The sequence below is a fragment of the Mesoplodon mirus genome (genome assembly GCF_964341445.2).
Source record: "Mesoplodon mirus genome assembly, chromosome: 5".
Lineage (NCBI taxonomy): Eukaryota > Metazoa > Chordata > Mammalia > Artiodactyla > Ziphiidae > Mesoplodon > Mesoplodon mirus.
In genome coordinates this window covers 90,617,299-90,637,832 of record NC_138980.1, presented here as the reverse complement: position 1 = coordinate 90,637,832, position 20,534 = coordinate 90,617,299, and the positions used below count along the sequence as shown (strand labels likewise).

General features: G+C 40.7%; 1 protein-coding gene across 1 annotated transcript in view; it reads left to right on the top strand.

The window, feature by feature from the left end:
• The first annotated feature begins 10,023 nt into the window (after nt 1-10,023).
• The window catches only part of KCNN2 (potassium calcium-activated channel subfamily N member 2), a 177,802-nt gene continuing 167,291 nt past the window's right edge, over nt 10,024-20,534 (top strand). The window contains exons 1-2 of the mRNA XM_082621883.1: nt 10,024-11,145; nt 11,766-11,861. Coding sequence (XP_082478009.1) covers nt 10,039-11,145; nt 11,766-11,861 — 1,203 coding nt within the window. The 5' untranslated portion in view covers nt 10,024-10,038. The remainder of the gene's footprint in view (nt 11,146-11,765; nt 11,862-20,534) is intronic.

Sequence of the window (20,534 nt, the reverse complement as noted above, 5' to 3'; positions counted from 1 at the left end):
CTCATTTTTAAAATTGTTGTTCTCTCTGTTGTTCTCCAAAGTCCTGATCTTGGGATAAGCAAAATACTAAAATCTAGAACAGGAAATATAAGAGCCCTTTATCTTGGAACTCTGCTTAATAACCTAGAAAAATCTTTTTGATTAATCTCATTTCAATGGCTTAGTACACTTCATATAATTTATCTTCCAGAACAAAGTATTCTGTTTTCTGCATCTCTTTTTCCATCATCTATGGGGCCACTAAAATAAAGGGGAAGAAAAAGAAACTGTTTTAGCAAAGTATTTAATAAATTTAAGCAAAAACATGACCTTTATCTTGTCTAAAGACACGAACAAACAAGAAACTCCATGAACAAATTAGTTCTTCATGTAAGAATGGGAAATCGTCAGGAATATTGCATTCCCCTGATTTAATACCCAATTCTGAGCTCCCCTAGACAACCATTCATGAGACAGCTTTGAGCATTGGCTCAGCTTTCATAAGAGAGCCTCTGACTCCCCTGGTCTCTCTTTAAAAGTGAGCATTGAAGTAAGTCTGATCCTGGTGCTACAGTCACTTGTCAATATCAAATGATACCTCTGCCACCTACACAGTGTCTGCCTTGTGCTATGTCTTCCTGACTGCTGAGTCCTTTAAGCCATTTGCTTCAAACAGCAGAACCACGTGCTGTGGGCTGGGTGCAGAGTGCACTTTTGCTGCCAACCTTCAAGACTAAGAGCGTATACTTCCCAAATTGTCCCAGATAACCTCTTAAAAAAGGCTTTAGTTTCATCATGCTGTAAGTATTTGTCTGAACTACTGAAGGGTGATGGAGCTAACACATTACAGAGAAATTAATTAATGGTCACAAGTAACCATTATGAGTCATCTTCAGGGAATGCTTTAGTCTTAGTTCCTTTACACTGTCTGTTAGAATCATATGATGACAGTGATTTTTAACTGTAGAATTCAGTACAAAATATACCTGATCTATTACTTATATGTAAGAGAAATCTGCATTCCACAATTAAAATAATAATGCCACAGCTCATTTTTCTCCTGAAATTCTTCTTGGATATTTATTGAATCATGATACTGTTAGGATTTTTAAGCCATTTAGATAGAGGCTCAGATAAAAAAATTTTGAATCTTCAAATTCCCTAAAATTCATAGATAATAGTCATTCATGTCACTTAAGAAACATATTCCTGTTCCTCTCTAATTTTATGTAATGTTGCCTTGGCACTATTCATTTTAAATTGATACTTCCATTTTAGCATTCAGTTTTGTTTGGGGATTTATTTCTCTCATCAGTTTTTAACAACTTTCTTGAGATACAATTCATATACTGTACAATTCACCCATTCCAAGTGTACAAATCAATGATTTTTAGTAAATTCACAGAGTTATATGACTATTACCACAATCTAATTTTAAAATATTTTTATTACATCAGTAGGAAACACTGTACCCATTAATAATGAATCCCCATTTACTGCCCCTTCCTCATCCCCAGCATAAGACAACCACTAATGTGACTTTTTGTTTATAGCTTTGCCTATTCTGGACATTTCTAATAGATAGAATCATACAACATGTGGTCTTTTGTGACTGGTTTTCTTTCCCATATTTCAAGGCTCCTCCATGTTGTAGCATGTATCAGTACTTCATTTCTTTTTACTGATGAATAATATTCCATTGTAAGAATATACCACATTTTATTTATACACTCACCAGTTGATAGACATTTGAATTCTTTCCAATTTTTAGCTATTATAAATAATGCTGCTATAAACATTCATGTGCAAGTTTTTGTGTAGATGTATATTTTCATTTCTCTTGACTATATACCTAGGAGTGGAATTGCTGGGTAATATGGTAACTTTACATTTAGTATCTTAAGGCACTTCCAAACTGGTTTCCAAAGCTGCTGTACCACTTTACATTCCCACCAGCAGTGTATGAGTGTTCAGATTTCACCACATCCTCTCACTTGTTATAACTTGTTAAACACTTGTTATTATATGTCTTTCTGATTAAAGGCATCCTAGTGGTTATGAAGTATCTAATTGTAGTTTGGATTTACATTTTCCTAGTGACTAATGATGTGTATTTATTTTCACGTGCTTATTTATCACTATTATATCTTCTTTGGAGAAATGTCTGTTCAGAGACTTTGCCTTTGGATTATTTATTCTTTTCATTATTGAGTTGAAAGAGTTCTTTATATTTTGGATACAAGTCCCACACATCTATGATTTGCAAATATTTTCTCCCACTCTGTAAATTGTCTTTTTACTCTACTTTTGGTGTTCTATGAAGCACAAAATTTTGATGAAATCCAGTGTAGCTATTTTTTTTCTTCTGTAGCTTATGCTTTTAGTGTCATGTCTAAGAAACTTATTACTTAACCCAAGATCATAGTGACTCACCCATATGCTTTCTTTTAAGAGTTTTATAGTTTTTGTTCTCACACTTAAGTCTTTGATCCACTTGAGTTAATTGTTATGTATGGTATAAGGAAGAATTCCAAGTTTGCTTTTTACATGTGAATATCCAGTTTTCCTAGTATCATGTGTTGAAAAGACTATTTTTGTTCCCATTGAATTATCTTGGCACCCTGTCAAAAGTCAATTGACTGTAAATATAAAAGTTTATTTCTGGACTCTCAATTCTGTTCCATTAATCTATATATCTATCCTATTCCATCATACATTATCTTGATTACTATAGCTTTATAGTAAGTTTTTATTCAGCAAGTTTGAGTCCTTCAACTTTGTTCTTTTTCAGGATTGTTTTGACTGTTCTGTGCTACCTGTATTTCCATTTGAATTTTAGGATCAGTTTGTCAAGTTCTCCAAAAAAATCATCTAGGATTTTGATAAAGATTTGAGAGAATCTATAGATCAATTTGGGGAGTATTGACCATATTAAATCTTCTGATTCATTAATATGGGATGTATGTCCATTTATTTAGGTCTTCCTTAATTTCTTTCAAAAATATTTTTTAGTTCGTGTATAAGTTTCACATTTCTGTTGATATATTCTTGATCATTTTTTATTGTATTGCACATGAAACTGTTTTTTAATTTCATATTTAAATTGTTCATTGCTAGTGTAGGGAAATACAATTGACATTTTTTGGATTACAATTGACATTTTAAATATTAATCTTGTATCCAGAAATCTGCTGTATTTGTCTATTAGTTCTAATATATTGTAGTGGATTCTTTAGGGTTTTCTAAATACAAAATCATGTCATTGATGAATAGAGATAGTTCAATAGATATGTCAAGAGGGTTTTTGGAATGTTGAGACAGCAGTGATCTGCTTCCCTCTGGATAGCACAGTGGTAGATATGAAGCCTAGAATTGCTACAGTCATTTTTCCCACCATAAGGTAAATTAGTCTGACCAATATATATGCAAGAGGACAATGACAAGAAAGTTGCTGGAAACCTGATGATGTCTTAACCTCTGAAACAAACAGCATTGAAGTCTTCTCTAATCATGATATTTTCAGTTACAAGAGCCAAGAAATACCCCTTGTTAAGAGAACTTGGCTTGTGAACAAAAGTAACCAGTAGTTTTGACTAATTAAAACATTTTTGAGAAGCACTCGTTCTAAGGAACAAGGGTAAAACACTGTGTCAAATAGTGTGTTTTGTCATAATATTTGTGTAATATATATCTGTTGTGTTTTCTTCTGTTATGTTGTATCATGTACGTCATTTTGTAGCATATGGATAGAAATAATAGAGAAAAAGTGCTACTAAATTTATAGCTAAAAAATAAAACATCAACAACACAGAATAAAAGTCATTTTTAAGAAAAATCTGGCTTATTGGATGAGGATGAATATGTGAAACCAAGATTTATCAGCATTTAGAGTGTTTTGTTGCTGATGACATTATGTTTAATTCTACTTAGAAAAGCATGCTTTTCACCTTCATATGAGTGGGCACCAGCTCTCTCCTTGCCCTAAAGCAATTATTTGGGAGTAGGAATTTACAAATAGTTCCAGAAAGGGAAATAGTAATATAAAGATAGACAAAGGATGATTAATTGATTTCCTGAGCCTGTTTGGCAAGAGGTGGAAAAGAAAAAGGAAAACATAGAAGGTTGATGAATAACATATGGGAATGGAATTAACAGGAAAAGAGAAAAAAGAGCTAATGCATCATGGATCCTAATCCTGTAAGAGAAGAGAAAATAATGATGGGAAAATACATTGGATTTCAGAGGGAAAACAAACTTCAAGAACTTTTGTAGCATCATTATGTTTGAGCACTGAGCCACCATGAAACTTCGGGGATCACCAAGTGGAAGCTTTGACCTCCATACTTAGGAATGGTTTTGCATATCCTTGATCCCACTTTTGGTAACTCTCTACTGCTGTAAGACACACTGGTTTATCTCTGCCTGTGGCATAGAGCCCCACCTCCTTTCTCTGGTTCCCTGCTCACTCTTTGGCACAAAGGGAGATGCAATGAGAAGACAACTCTACCAGAGCACAAGAGCCGAGAGCCAGGCTGGATCCCTGCAGGACTGCAGAAGAGTTCCTCTAAGCCACAGAGAAAAGAGCTTGAGCCTCTTTCTTCTCACTTATTACATAAAAAGACAAAATGGACTCTGTTAGTGCTAATAAGTAGTCTTCAATGGCCTTCAGCTTTTACTATGAACATTGGCAAAAATGAGAAATGCCCAGGCTGCCAGCAAAGTCAGCGGAAGACTGTGTCTGAATAGAATCGAATCTTTATTTTTTTTAACACTTTTTAATTGGGCACCTTGGACCTGTATGCATACAGCACTGCCATTTCATCCACACTTGTATTAGATCCTCATGAATTATTCTGTTGATCAAATGAAGTTAACGAAAGGGGAGTAGTTAAGAATCTCAGAATCCCAATCAAGCCAGTGAGGATATGTTCATGAGGTCATTCAAAGGCAGTAAATGGAAATGATAAGCCACTGCTGACCATTCCTTGACTATTAGCAGAGTACCAGCCTGTATGAGTTGATAGAGTCAATAGGTAATTTTTCTGCTATGGAGGAGAGGCTAGAGGAGTGTTAAACAGACTCATCAGACAGACTCAGAAGAATGTACTTGAAGTCTGGCTTTTTCTTGCCACTCACCAGCTGTGTGACCTGGGGTAGCCCACATCGCAGGATTGTCCTTACCTGTAAAGTAGAGATGATCATAAAAACTTCCCTTCCTTGCATAAGGGTTCTTGAGAGATGCAAATAAGGTAACACATGAGAAACTGCTTTATAAACTAGAATGTGTATCCACTGTCTTTTTTATGACTTTCTAGTTAGATTCAGATGTGTGTTTCTAGTTGCCAAGGGATATTTGTTTGTAATCCATAGACTATTTTAAAAAGACTTATGGTCAATAATTTCAACATGTTCACCTATTTAATTATGTAACATAGTTCAATTCTGCTAACAAAACTAGTATAAGTTCTATCTTTTTTTTTTTTTTTTTGCTGGCACTACTGAGACTTTTATAGTATGCTAATTAGCTGAGAAATGGTAGGAGGCAAGGATAAGGGTAAAACAAATTTGGAAAAGTTAATGATGTTAATGAATAGGCCCTAACAGGATAATTAATCCCTGAATAATGGTGGTATTACTTAACAAGACTATCATCAATAAGCTCATTCAGGTCTTGATACTTTCTAGTAATAATGTGGAAGCGAAAGAATACGTGTAACAATGATATTCTAAAATGTACATTTCTTATGAAGTTAGGATGACAATACGTGGTTTAAGAAGAAGTGTTTTTCATGAGACATGTCGGGAAGCAAGGAGCGACTCTGACATTATCCCAAGTCCCCATTTGCACTGACTGCTAAGCAAACTGAGTTCAGAGAGGCTGTGTCTTGTCACAACCCCTGTGGTTGGCACCACCAAATAATTAACCAGGCAAAGAAAAAGGAAAATCCCAGAAAAACATTTACTGTGTAGGTCAAAGTATCCCTCAGAGCACTCAGTGTGGGAAACAGATGCCCTGGACCCCTGCATCAGCTGTTCTGACTGCCTTTGCAGATAGATCAGAAACATCCAAATTCAAGAGTCCTGCATTTTTAAGGAACAGAGAGAGCACAGACTAATAATTCCTTTGGAAAAGAGAATTATTTTTTAGAAAAACCATTGGCATAATATAAATCTGCATAAAGTGAGGGATCGAGTGCAAACAACCTAAAGCTTTTTTCCCAAGCCCCTGTGGTCTGGGAAAACCATACTTCTAAGACTGTTGTTAAGTGTTTGTGGAGTGCTTTGGGGGTGTTATGTGTATGTGCCTGTCCGCAAGCTTGAAATACAACAAATGTGGAAAAACAATCTTTCTAATCCATAAGGAAAAAAGAAACCAGGGAATTTTTACAAGAATGTGACACTGGAAATAAAGGTATTTAACTGATAGTATTTGAAATGTATTTTGTGGATGAGTATGACCTCTGGTGTTAAACTAGAGAAATTCCAGCACTTATATATCTTAATGACAGAAAGAGAAGCACCTGAAATTTTCCAAGAGCTTATTATTGGAGGTTATAGGCCCTTGTATTGTCGCCTTTCAATCTTTCGTAATTCTCTTCCTCTCCTTCCCTCCTCACTCTCACAAATATAAATGAGTGTTTACTATGTGCTAAGTACTATCCACATGGAAGAATATTGTCTTTGTTGTTCTAACTGCTTAACTTTACATGTCGCATCTGTAATCCTATATATGGGGAAAAAAGCAAAATTATGGTATGCTATATGAAAAGTTTACATATAAGCTTAAAATCCATTTGTTAATTTTATAAAGAAAAGAGGATTGATGAAAAGGAGAACTTCTTAAATGTGCCCCTGTCATAACCCAATAGTGTAACATGCCCCAAACAATAAAGTTATGAGAATTCAGGCTAAAAGTAAAACTAAGTTGTTGGGGAATCTTGTTGCTTTTCATCACCATACTAATAGTGGATTATTGTACTCTCCAAATACAGACATTTATTAGCAAGAAGATTTTTTGAGTGTATGTGATGAGATGATTCCCTGAAACAGAAAGATGATAAATATCTGACTGACTTGCTCTCCTCTTTCTCCATCACAGTGGGTTTTACATTACTATATTATTTCATGAGCTTTTGTAAGGCACTGGCTAGGTGAAAGCACTGGTAATCTGAGTTTTGGTATTCTGACAGTTCCTCATTTTGTTTGTCAAATCTCCATTTCTTTCTTACCTTGTGCACCCTCTCCTCCCCTGATCCCCCTCTGTGAGCAGTGGTAACTCCATCATTGTCGGAAATCTCAGCAAACACTCTGTTTCTGCATGACTAAAGGCACTGCACCTAATCTGGTACTAAGGCATAGAGATATACATGGCAAAAGATACAATAATTTTTTCCCTGTTATTTTATCTATGGAACTTCTTTGAAGCTTTGAATTTGCTTTTGAGAAAGTCAGTTTGACAATAGAAGATGCAGCCATTACTTTTTTGGGTTTTTTTTGCAGTCATTACTTTTTAAAATGACATTTTAATAAATTTAGAACCTTATATCTAATTTTGTGCTGGTAACAATTATTGTGATATTTGGAGAGGGGATTGATGTAGTCTTTCAACAAAATTTACCAAAGGCTAATGAAAGTATTAATTTACCATGATCAGTGTATTTGATGTATTTAGGTTTGGAAGGATGAGTCAAACTCTTTCACTTAGTCAGCTATGTGTAACAATGAGAAGAAGCTCATATAATTTGTTATAAAGTGAAAACGAATGTATTGTGGATTTTGTGCTTGAGTTGAATTTTGTTTCACACCAGAAGGTGAAAAATTTTTAATTTGGAAGCTTTCATTGTAATTTCAAATTACTCATTAGAATTGTTTTTAATAGTCATGTTCACCACACAATTCATGCAGATCTACTCTGCTACCACAAAGATTCTGTGATCAAAATTCTAAACAAGTTTTATTAAATTACCAAAAATCATAATGGAATATAAAAATAAAATGCTGTCTCCAGCTTTTAGCCATTCAAATTCTATTTTTGACCAAGACTACAGAGAAATGCAAATTCTGTGGGACTAAAAGCAACCCTCTCCCTTTTTTTCTTCTGCATCTGTTTACTTGCATGCACAAAAAATTAAAATTGCTTAACTCATATCCAAAGGATATCCTAAAATGAATTATTCACTCCAAGGCACTGAAAACACAAACTCTCTCTTAGGAGGAGGTTACCTGGTAAGCAACTTTAGGGTAGCTGCCGAGTAGAATATCAAGAAATTGGATCCAGCTGAGAATTCCAATTACCTAATGAGGATGATCCGCTTTCACTTTAATTTCTAACTCGTTATAACTTCTATCATAAAAATCATGCTTTAAAATCACGATTTAAAAGGGAAACAAATATTCAACTGGCCAGTGTATTTCATTCCCTTTTCTGGAGACGGGAATCTCAACTTACAAAGAAATACAAACGATAAAGACTTAAGATGGAGCAGTAACAACGAACCCTTGAAAGGGTCCCCTACCGCTTTGTGTTAGTATATCGCCCCAAAGAAGGACACATCACAGGAAATTTGTGAGACGCAAAGCGTAATTTTTATTAGTTTATTAGCAAATAAATAAATATTACACCTAATTCTAGCAAAACTCCAGCACTGTCCCCAGGCAGCTATTATTCAGTCCGAGTTATTATTAATAATTTCCTAGCCAGGCTATGACTGCCGGTGTGAATCAGCCCGCGCCAGGCCCCTCTGCATCCGCCGCCCCCGCCGCAGTCAGGGCTTGGCACAGAAGATGCTAGGTGTTTGCGCCTCAGTGATCCGCCTTTGCTTTGTGTCTGTGCTGCAGGTGTGGAGGAGGAAGAACAGAAGACAAGCTGGTGGCCGGCGGTCGCTGAGCATTCCCCAGACCCTCGAGCGAGCCTCTTCTCCAAGGCAGGAAAAGCCCGCAGACCTATCCACTGGGGCGGCCAGAGGGCCCGAGCGCCGTAGTCCAGGACCTGGCGGCCGGGGGCGCCAGCCCCTCATGTTCTGCAGAAGGTGCAAATGTGAGCAGGCAGTGACGGGGAAAGCCCTCCACCCCCGCCAGGGGGACCCGGGAAGCCCTCGCGGGCTCCTCCCGCGGACGAAGGGGATCCCCTCCTCCGGCCCCGCCCCCATCCTCCCCAGGCCCAGGCGCCAAGGAGGTTAACCCTACCCGCGCTGCAGCGCATTAGGGCGAGAGCACCACGCAGCCAATCCCGACTCCCCGGCGCCAGAGACCAGCGGCGTGGGGAAGATCCGAACCCGTTCGGATCTCGCAGCGGCCAAACAGGAGCTCAGGCCCCGGGTTTCTCACTAAGCCCTGCTGCACTGGCTTAGCTAGTCGTCAAACTTTTTCTCTCCAAAGCGGGTGCCCCCGCAGTTATTTGGCGGGCAGCCGGCAGCCCACTCTCAGCGGGACAATTAGGGAGAAGTGGGCGTGGGGCGAGGAGGCTGCTGTTCTGCAGCTCTAAGAGGCGTGCATGCCGGTGGAGGAGTGGCCCGGGTTCTGCACTGTTCCCTCGCCTGACCCCCTGGCTGGGGTGGCTCAACGTGCTGCAGTGCCCGGTGCAGGGGATCTAGACTGCGCGTCCGGCACTAGTTAGGGGGGTGGTGGCACGGGAAGGAGGGGACGCCTGTTTTTTCCTCCTTCCTCTGCAGACCCGCTGCACTACCTGGGGGCTCCCCATCCCTGGGGTGCTCACGGGTGCTCCCAAACAGCAGGTGGAACCCCCGCCCTCACCCTGTCCTGGCCTGCGCCTCCGAGGGTTTTCATCCTGCAGATTCCCCCCCCTTCCAATCTCTCTCTCTCTTTCTTTCACACACACTCCCCTAAACCGCGCGCACCGCAAACTCAGTCTTGGTCCCCGCAGGTGATGTCATGCCCATTGTTTTGGTGAGCCCAACCAATCGGACGCGCCGCCTGGATTCTACCGGAGCCGGCATGGGCCCTTCCTCGCACCAGCAGCAGGAGTCTCCGCTCCCTACCATAACGCATTGCGCAGGGTGCACCACCGCCTGGTCTCCCTGCAGCTTTAACAGCCCTGACATGGAAACCCCATTGCAGTTCCAGCGCGGCTTCTTCTCGGAGCAGCCGCCACCGCCACCGCGCTCCTCACACCTGCATTGCCAGCAGCAGCAGCAGAGCCAGGACAAGCCGTGCCCGCCCTTCGCGCCCCTCCCGCACCCTCACCACCCCCCGCACCTCGCGCACCAGCAGCAGGGCAGCGGCGGCAGCAGCCCATGCCTCCGGTGCAACAGCTGCGCCTCCTCCGGTGCCCCGGGGGCGGGGGCGGGGGATAACCTGTCCCTGCTGCTCCGCACCTCCTCGCCCGGCGGCGCCTTCCGGACCCGTACCTCCTCGCCGCTGTCAGGCTCGTCGTGCTGCTGCTGCTGCTCGTCGCGCCGGGGCAGCCAGCTCAATGTGAGCGAGCTGACGCCGTCCAGCCATGCCAGTGCGCTCCGGCAGCAGTACGCGCAGCAGCCGGCGTCCGCCTCCCAGTACCACCAGTGCCACAGCCTGCAGCCCGCCGCCAGCCCCACGGGCAGCCTCGGCAGCCTGGGCTCCGGGCCCCCGCTCTCTCACCACCACCACCACCACCACCACCCGCACCCGGCGCACCACCAGCACAGCCAGCCCCAGGCGCGCCGCGAGAGCAACCCCTTCACCGAAATAGCCATGAGCAGCTGTAGGTACAACGGGGGCGTCATGCGGCCACTCAGCAACTTGAGCGCGTCCCGCCGGAACCTGCACGAGATGGACTCCGAGGCACAGCCCCTGCAGCCCCCGGCGTCTGTCGGAGGAGGTGGCGGCGCGTCCTCCCCGTCTGCAGCCGCGGCCGCCGCCGCTTCGTCCTCAGCCCCGGAGATCGTGGTATCTAAACCGGAGCACAACAACTCCAATAACCTGGCGCTCTACGGAGCCGGCGGCGGAGGCAGCGCTGGAGGCGGCGGCGGCGGTGGCAGCGGGCATGGCAGCAGCGGTGGCACCAAGTCCAGCAAAAAGAAGAACCAGAACATTGGCTACAAGCTGGGCCACCGGCGCGCCCTGTTCGAGAAGCGCAAGCGGCTCAGCGACTACGCGCTCATCTTCGGCATGTTCGGCATCGTGGTCATGGTCATCGAGACCGAGCTGTCGTGGGGCGCCTACGACAAGGTAAGTTCTCCAGCCCTTTGCTCACCGTTTCCGGGCCGCAGAGCCGGACACCGGGTGGTTGGGACGGACGCTGGTGGGAACTCTCTGCCTGCCAGTTCCGAGCTTTTCCCGGACAATCGGAGGTGCCCGCCGGGACGGCGAGCACCGCTGAGACTCGCTCCCCTAATCCGCAAGGCAACTCTGGAGAGGAAGCTCTTCCGCGCGCAAAGTTCTGGAGGCAGTGAATGCCCAGTGCGTTTGGGCACGTTAAAGAAGTGATTTCAGGAGTCGGTGAGGAAAGCATGCTCTGTTCCTCTCCCGGTGCTCACGATGTCGGAGGCCCCTTTCAAACCCAAGCGCTTAAACTCAAGGATAACTTCCTCTCGGGTTTTGAGAGCCACGAGCTGTGCTTGGGTCTGTGTTGTCGCGGACCCCGCTGTTTGGCCTTCCGGGATCTCCTCTCTCACTTTCCTGTGAGGCCAAGTGATCTGACAGATCACAGAGCCGAGACAGGTGCCCCTACCCGCATCCTCCTCCTGGGAGTTCAGGTCCCCTTGCTGGGGATTGACCGACGCCCCGGATCTTAAAGGTGGTTAAAAGTGCTTCTTTTTTTTAAAAAAGTGCTTCTGTCTGTGTTGCAGGCGTCGCTGTATTCCTTAGCTCTGAAATGCCTTATCAGTCTCTCCACGATCATCCTGCTCGGTCTGATCATCGTGTACCACGCCAGGGAAATACAGGTAACTTCGGGGTTCTGCTGTTTATGAATGACTCCAGCCGGGGGAAGTGCAAGGCAGCAAACGCTTTTTCCAAGCTCTCGTGTCCTTGCTTGAGGTTACAGAAGACACATGCTGTATTCTTACCTTAGCACCTGACCTGTTCTTTCAAGAAGTTAAAAACAAAACAAACAGTGCAGCATGTAAATGTGCAGTAGTTTCCAGGATGTATTTGTTAAACCTTTCAGATTTTCCCCTCTCTTCTTTAGGTAGATCCACTTCTCCATGTCAGTCACTGTATTTGTTTTCCTCAAGGCCAGGTATATACTAGCCTTAATCTGCCAGGTAAATGTGTATTCTTGTCTAATAAGCATTTAACAAGATGGGTGGGTCATTATGGAAGATTGTGCCCATGTATATCGCCTTCCATAACTGTAGCTTAGAGAAGAAAATAGGCCCGTGATATTCCTTGCTAATATATATCAATAAGACAAGAAGAAAACTCTGACCTTTTCTATATCTTACTGTAAATTTGAAGAAAAACATCTGTTGTAAATTAAGAATACAAATTCTGTATATCTGGTAGTTTGGTAGATTTTCAGGTATAATCATTACATTATTTATTAAAAATGTCATTTAAGAGCAAAGGCCACTGCCCTTGTGAGTGAACTTGTTAGGAAAATGTTTGTTTTGTTTAAATGCAGCCAGGAACTCTATTGTTAGATTTGACTGTTACTGACAATTTCACAATAATCCGTCTAAAATTCGTGGCTTGTCTTTTAAGTTGTTTATTTTGCTGTAGCTTTCAGTTAAAGGAATATTAGGTTTGGGAATAAAATAACTAGAGTTTTCAAAAATTAAGAGAGATTGAGATTTTCCAGTTTAGAACGTACACTAATATGCATTTTCTGATTGTTTTGGATCAGGTGTTAGGCATTTGGCTGAACTATTAAACCCTCTAATTTAGGCTGCTTTCCTTTAGGAGTTGCCATTGAATTTAAATAACAGCGTTAATTATAAGTTAAATTAATTTTAAGTTAGTAATTTGCAAAAACATACTAAATATGGAATAAACCAAATTTGCCCAAGCAAAATAAAGGTACACATGACCCCACATGAGGGGGGAGAAATTACTTCATCATGCTTTCAAATTGCAAAGACTTTGAAAAGTGTGATTTTGAAGGAAGGAGGATAGAGAATGAGAATTAGAAAGAGTGAGAATATTTAGCGGTAAGTAATAAAACTGCACTGCCAAAACAAGGCAAACACATTTGGACCCTTTAAAATTTTAATAATTTACACAGGTCCATCTTTAATTCAGCACTAATGATCGTGGGCTTTTGAGATTCTTTCAGACATTTTAAAGTAATACTAAAATGTAACTTAAGCATCACGAGAGTATCTTTTCATTTTGACTTGAAGGGTAGACACTTAAGGCTGGGAAACAAAATAGGTGTAATGGCCCTTTGACTTGGTTTATAGATGAGGTACCTGCCGTCAGAAGAGGTGAGCAGCTTGCCAGATCCCACAGCTAGACAGTGCAGAGCGTGACCAGGCCTGTCCTCCTAGCTTCCACCCAGAATGCTTCCTGCTGCGCTCTGCTACTGCTTGTTAGCAACCCTGAACATGGACATGTCTTTGTCTGTGGTTCCTCTCTAAATCCAAACGTTTGGTATTTGAACAGGGTTAGACTTAAACGGTTTTTCTAAAATCTTCTTAGGTATTTATAAAAATCAAGTAATTTAATTTTTTTTTGGCTTGAAGACCAGAGTAGTTTTATTTAATCCACCCTAGAATGAGACCTTGCTGTTTTTTTTTTTTTAATAAAACATCAGCTTTCGTATTATTCCTGTTCCTTCTGAAAAACACACAGCGAAACAAGCATTCAAGGCGGAGGACATTTGATGGTATTAACACCAAGAACAAAGTGTCTTCCTAAAAATGCTAACTTTTTAAGAATTATGGGGAGATTTTTTTTTTGAAATAACTTATAGGAGTTTGTGAGGACGAGACATTGGCCATTAACATTGGCCAGATGTTAATTACATGTTATAAAAAATTTTTGATACCATATTAGAACTCTTAAAATTTAGAGAAAGTAATACAAATAAAAGAAGTCATATTTTTAAAGATCATTTCACACTTGAAAGAATTCCACCCGTGGCTAATTTTGAGGACCATTTCTGTTATACAAATGCATAGATATATTGATTAGAGTACAAAGAGCACGGGTGATAAAAATGAGGACATGAATTCCCGCTCTAAGGGTTATAAGCACAGTGAATTTCTTTATTGTTGGGGAAACATAAACATCACAAAAAGTTAGATTTTTATAATTGGAATTATCTGACCTGATACATGGTTTCTGCTAAACCAACCACACTTAAGATAATTTCAAAATGGATGCTCAGGTAATATCATTTAGTTGTTTTGGATGTAGCTTTTACATTCAGTGTTTAATCTAGAGTGATTTTTGTTTTCCTCAAGCTGAAGTTCCAAATTCTTATCTGAGATGCTTTTTTTAAAATATGAAATGGAAAAGGACCAAATAAATGTGGAGACCCTGAGCTGGAAATCAAGAACCAGAAAAACATGTTCTAATTTATCCAGAGAGTAGTCAGTGATTGCTGCTGAAATAGTTCACTCTGAAACATGGTAAAATCAAGTGCATAGGCTAATGTATCCATGTGTAGGAAATGATGAATTGACCCCTTTTTAACTTATTGATGTCACTGCTATAGATGTACTTCTTTCATAAGCTTTAAGCAAATAGGTACTTCTCAGTTTACTATTAAGAATTCCAAGTATATAGATTAGCTTTGAGTTAAGGAACTCAATGCAGGGGTTATGCTGCCATTCAGAGCGTGTTCTTGGGCATAGCATGCAGTCTAATGTGACACTTCCTCTTTTTCTTTTTAGCATAGCAGTATGATGATTGGATAGTGAGAGCTAGCTAGTATGGGTTTCTGGTACATGGTAGGATTTCTTACTGCATTCAGGAAAAGTAAGTGTTATAGCCAATGTTCTGGCTCTCCACTGGAATTGCTTTAACAAAGCTTGGGGAGGCCCTGACATTTCCATGGAGAACCTTGGAAAGCAAGTCAATGTGACCTTTTATAAAATGTTTATACACAGTCTATCAAAATAAGATGGTTCAGGTGAGTCATGGACAGAAGTGCTTGAATTAAAATAGTGTGATGGAGAGGCTTTGTAAGAACTTAGCTCAGTACATTTCAGCTTTAGTGTCATTTTTTCAGTACCACAGACAGCTCAATGCACCAGGCTATAGTTTGCTCATTTCACTAATTACTTTTACATCCCCCCAAAACAAAAATGAAATTACTTTTGGGGGGGCAGGGTCAGAAAGCTTATATAAAATCAGATTTAGTGGGAGCAGATTTTCAGCTAAGTAGATATTAGATTTTTTCAAATAGACATTTGGGCTTACTTTCTATATTCATCAGTAAAGTCAAAAAATGATGAATAGACACATAAAATAAATTTTAGCAAATGCCTTTGTATCACAACCTTCTGACAAAGGAAAAGTACTATGGGGATTGTTTTATACAGTTTGGAAAGGTCACTTGATACTAAATAAGTAGCTTCCCCACCTCAAGTCCAAGGTCAAATAATAGGAAAAACAGACATGATTTCCTGTGACTTTTCTTTTTCTCCCCCCTCTTCTGTAGGGTTGGAAGCATTTGTTTGATGAAATAAGAACAAAACAATGTTCAAGTACTCTTTAAGATCTTCAACATCAAATAAGTTGAATGTAGATTGCACTTCATCTTTTCAACTTTAGTGTACACGACTTTCTCTTGTGGAAGCAATTTTAGTTGAAAGAGTTGTTTAGTATTTTGAGATAGGCAAATACAAGATTCTAAGTTGGAAAGAAAACCCCTTGGACTGTAATCTTTCTGGTTCTCATGGGATTTGGCAGAATGGGGAGTACTATACTTTAAAGTTGAAAATGGTTTTATTTCCTTGGTTTTGTTTTGTTAATAATATAATTATAGAATAAACAGCACTAAGGGAAACACTGATTTTCCCCTGGTATCTCTTGCAGTGGAATAACGCTACGCATTCTCCTTTAAGTTAGCTTTTCAGAGATGGATGATATACATCTAAAAGTGGAAGAGCAGAAATGAAAATTTCCCCTTACCTGTGCATGTAGGCCACACAAAGGGGGAAGGAGTGAGTGTGGGCAGGGACCTCAGCAACCTCTGAAGTCTCCTGGACTGGTTGAGGAGGGGTGGCTAAGTGCCCACTGAGTAGACTCTGGCTCACCTCGTGGAGAGTAGGAAAGAATGCTCGCTTTCCCACTCCTGCAGAGAGCAAGTAGATGCTTCCAGACCATGCAGAAAATACTGCATATAGTTATTATTCTTATTAATAAAATAATAATGACTACACATAGTGAAAATAACTAGTACAGAAGAGCTTCAAATGAATATGATAGTCACATTCTCAGTCCAGTGTTTCAGAGACAACCACTTTTAAATTTCTCATACATTTCTCCAGAATTTTCAAAAATGAATATTTAGTTGTGTTTAGAGACACACATACTGTGCTTTTTTTGCTTAATATATCTTGAATGTTTTTTATTGTCAGCACATGGAAACCCATCTCATTCTTTCTTAGCAACTGTTTATTATCCCATTTTATGGATGCACTGTGGCTTACTGTTAAGCTTTTTCTGTTATAAGCCATAATAAAAATGAACACTCTTGTATACTCTTTAAATCTACTAAGTAGAGGATACACATATGGCATATATCCAGCAGACAGATTGCTGAATCAAAGGGAGTTTGTATTTTAAATGGAAAGGTACTGCCCACCAGCCCTTTAGAAAGGTCTTCAGAGTTCTCGTTCTCTGCTTCCCTGCACATTATTTCCCCACAGCATTGTTAACACTGAATGTTATAAAAAGGCATTTTAAATATCTTTGGCTTTGTAAAGTTTACTATATTCCTGAAAAAACATTTTTTTTTTTTGGTGAAAAATTCCTTAAGGACAAAGCTCATGGCCTCATAGGCTTATTTGCAACATTTTGCAATATCTAGTGGTGCATTATCTAATCTGCTGACAAAATGACCAATCCTTGTAAAGGTGCCATCAGAAGCAAGTATTGGCCACATTTTTGGTTTTTTTACTTAAAAAAAAGTTAGAGATGAAGGAAGCTAAAAGAGTAGAAGGAATGGTCTTCGATTGGTCTTTAGGTCTCTCGTATATCTATAGTATGAGGGAGAGAAGAGTTAACTCTTTGACTGTAAGACTCCAGAAGATCATGAGGTGGATACCTTGCCTGAATTGCTTTGTTGTGTGGTGGTCAGCTCCACAACCACTGTCTATATTGCCAGCAACTTCTACAGAGTTGTAATGAGACTCTCAGTCCCTTTGACTTCGTGTATACCCTGTAGTAACGAAATCACTCAGGACCAATTTTCCCTTCCTGCCTGTATAAAGATCTCTGCATTATTAATGGGTGTGACACTAAATAAAGCTATCCTGGTGTGCTTACAGAGCAGCATCACAAATGAATGAAGAGTGGAACTTTAGGTTTACTGCAAGTGGGTTCGCTTGATCTGCCAACTCGTTTCTGGGCCACGTTTTGTACAGCTCAGAAAGGAGGCCACTGTGGGCTGTCATTGTCCCAAACTACAACTGGCAGGGTGGACAGAGGGAGCCTGCACTGATTTAACTTCAGGAAGTTACTTTTGGTCAGGGTACAAAGTGGTTTCATGGGGCCGTTTTAGTGAGAATTTCCGCTCATTAGGAAATATGGTGTTTGCTACTTTGGGAGTATATGTTTAACCTGAAACTCCTTTAGAATTCTCTTTATAGAACTGGAAACTGTATGGAGAGGACCTGAATTGTTATCTGGCCCAGGATCCCACCCAGCATGGAAACTCCCTTTATGTCATCTCAGATAAAAGTGGCCACCCAATTTCTGCTTGAACCCTCTTCCCGTGATGGTCAGTTTGTCTGTACAAGGCTGTCCATTCCATTGCCAGACAACTCTTAATTTTAGGAAGATTTTCCTTATGTTGGGGGTGAAGTCTGGTTTTATTCCTTCCCATATTCAACATTGAAAACGTTTTTGAGCTCTGCTTATACAATGAGGAATAAGACAGTAAGGTTCCTTCCCTCTTGGAACTGACATTCCAAGCAGGCGGAGTTAAGGAGAGAGACAAAAATTAAGTAAAGGAAGAAAATCCTTGGAAGTTGTGATAAGTGTCATAAAGGGGCCATGAAAGGCTGTGATAGAAAATAATTGGGGGCAGAGGGTTGTACACATCAGACAGGGTGGTCCTGGGAGCAGTCTCTAAGGAAGTGACTTTTAAGCTGAGACATAAAGGAAAAGAAGTTACCAGCTATTGGCAGAGTCTGGAGGAACAACCTTTTCCAAGCCCTCGTGACTGAAAGGAGTTTCCTGCACTTATACAATTGAGAGCAAACCAGTGTGGCCCAAGCAGGGCGACGGTGGTACTGGATGGGGTGAGAGGGGATAGGCAGGGTTCTGATACTGAAGGGTCCTAAGGCCATTATAAGAATTTTGTGATGTTTTCTTCAAAGTGCATGAGGCCATCATTAAAGCACAGAAGAGTCATGATCCAGCTTATTGTTTAAGCAGACCTTTTGTTGAAGCTCTGAGGACATTGGTCTGGAGACCCTTGGCAAGTCACATTTAGAGATGACGCTCACTTGGCTTGGGTAGCAGTGGTGGAAATGAAGAGAAGTGGTCTGATTCAAGACCCAGGTTGGAGGTAGAATGGACATCTTAGTGATTGGACATGACAGGCGAGGGCAAGGGGTGATGCAAAGATGATTCTCAGGGTTCTGGTTGGAGCAACTGAGTGTGTTATGCTGACAGGGGAGACCTCACATTGAAGGGTAGCATGTGGAATCAGGAATGCTTCTGATGATACAAGAGAACCCTGAGTTCAGAGAAAAGGTGTGGAGTGGAAATTTAAATTGGCGAGTAATCAGCGTAGAGACTATTTAAACCCCCAGGAATTGATAAAATCACCGAGAGAAAATAGAGGAATGAGAGAAGAAGGTCGAGATCGGATCAACCTCTGACATCTAGAGGTTGTGTGAAGCAGGAACTAGAGTAAAGAGATAAGAATGACTTGTCCTAGAGGTGGTAACAGGAGTGTTGGAAGGAGGGCACAGTGCTGTGTACTGAATGCCATGAAGTCAGTTAATATCAGGTAGAGAGGTGCCTTTTGGATTTGGCAAGTTCAAGGTCATTGCTGACCTTGATGAGCAGTTTCAGTGCAATGGTAGAAACAGAACACAGACTGTAGTTTTCAGTATAACAGAATAAATTGATTCCTTCTCTTCCCAGAATTACAGAGCAAACATTTAAATATTGGTTAGGTCCCTTTAAATGCCCACCTAATTAAATGGTCCCCGTTTATTTGAATTTTCCCGATCAGGCTTAGAATGTCCCTGATCATATTCTTCTGGACTTACTCTGTTTTGTTGAATTCCCTCTTTGAGTAAGGTCAGAAATGTACTCAGTACTTTCAGATGGGATCTGCCAGTGTACTTGTTACCTCCGTTCAACAAAAATCCTCCATTATGCCGACTGTTATTTAGTCTAAAATGGTCATTGCGTCACACAAACTGTTGCCAAGTACACTTGTAAAATTGTTACTGAACTGAATGTAGGGCTTTACATTTACTGACTCTGTTAAACAGCATCTTGGTTTCAGGTGAGTGTTTTAGCCTGTCAGAATTATTTGAATCATAATTGTGATATTTATTTGACAAACACTTACTTAGGTTTGGAAAATGCTGTGTGTGGAGGGGGCTCTGGCATTGGAAAGACCCACATCAGTGCTAAATTCTGTTCCAGAAACATGGTCAATGTTAGTGGCTGTTACCCAGTTTTCACACATCCAACTCTTCTTCCTAGCTTCTCACTAGCCATGACTTTGAAAAGTGTAGCTTGGGTACCCATGCCCAAGGCATGAGTGAGCCACGGTCAGAACTGAGAAGTAGGACCTTCTTTGTAGTTAGCCATCAGTTCATCCATGATATTTGGTTCAGCTTTTCATGTACTGACAACTCTCTGAACCCTGACTATCAGCCAGCCTACGTTTCTCTACAAGAATGTCATGAGGACTGTCAGATTCCTTGCTGAAATCCATGTATTCTGTGCAGTCTCATGATCTGCCAGTCTATTCATGATATCCAAGAGGAAACAAGACTGATGAGCTTATCACTTTAAGCATTATAATATATTAGCCTTCATGACCAAATGCCTTTTCTCTTAAAGATTTTGTTTTTCTCTGCAGATTATAAAATTAGTAAACATTTATGTTAGAAATCTGTAAAACATAGATAACATGAAAAAGAATATGTTAGTTTAATCTCACCACCCAGAGATAATTATTATTGTGATATAATGTATTTATATGAAGTAGATGGACCTGATATTTGCTATATATCAGGATAAGGAAATTTAGTGTTCTTTTCATGTAATTTTCTATTCATTTCCCCATGCCATTAAACATTCCATTTTTTTTTTTGCATCATATAGCTATAAGCAATTTAATCCTTTCCCTTATTTTTGGACCCTTAAGAAAAATTAGAAAGACCCTATTTAAAATATTTGTATAATAAATACCTTTGCAGATGAACTTGTGTAAGCACCTCTGATGATTTCCTAAGGATAAATTGCCAAGG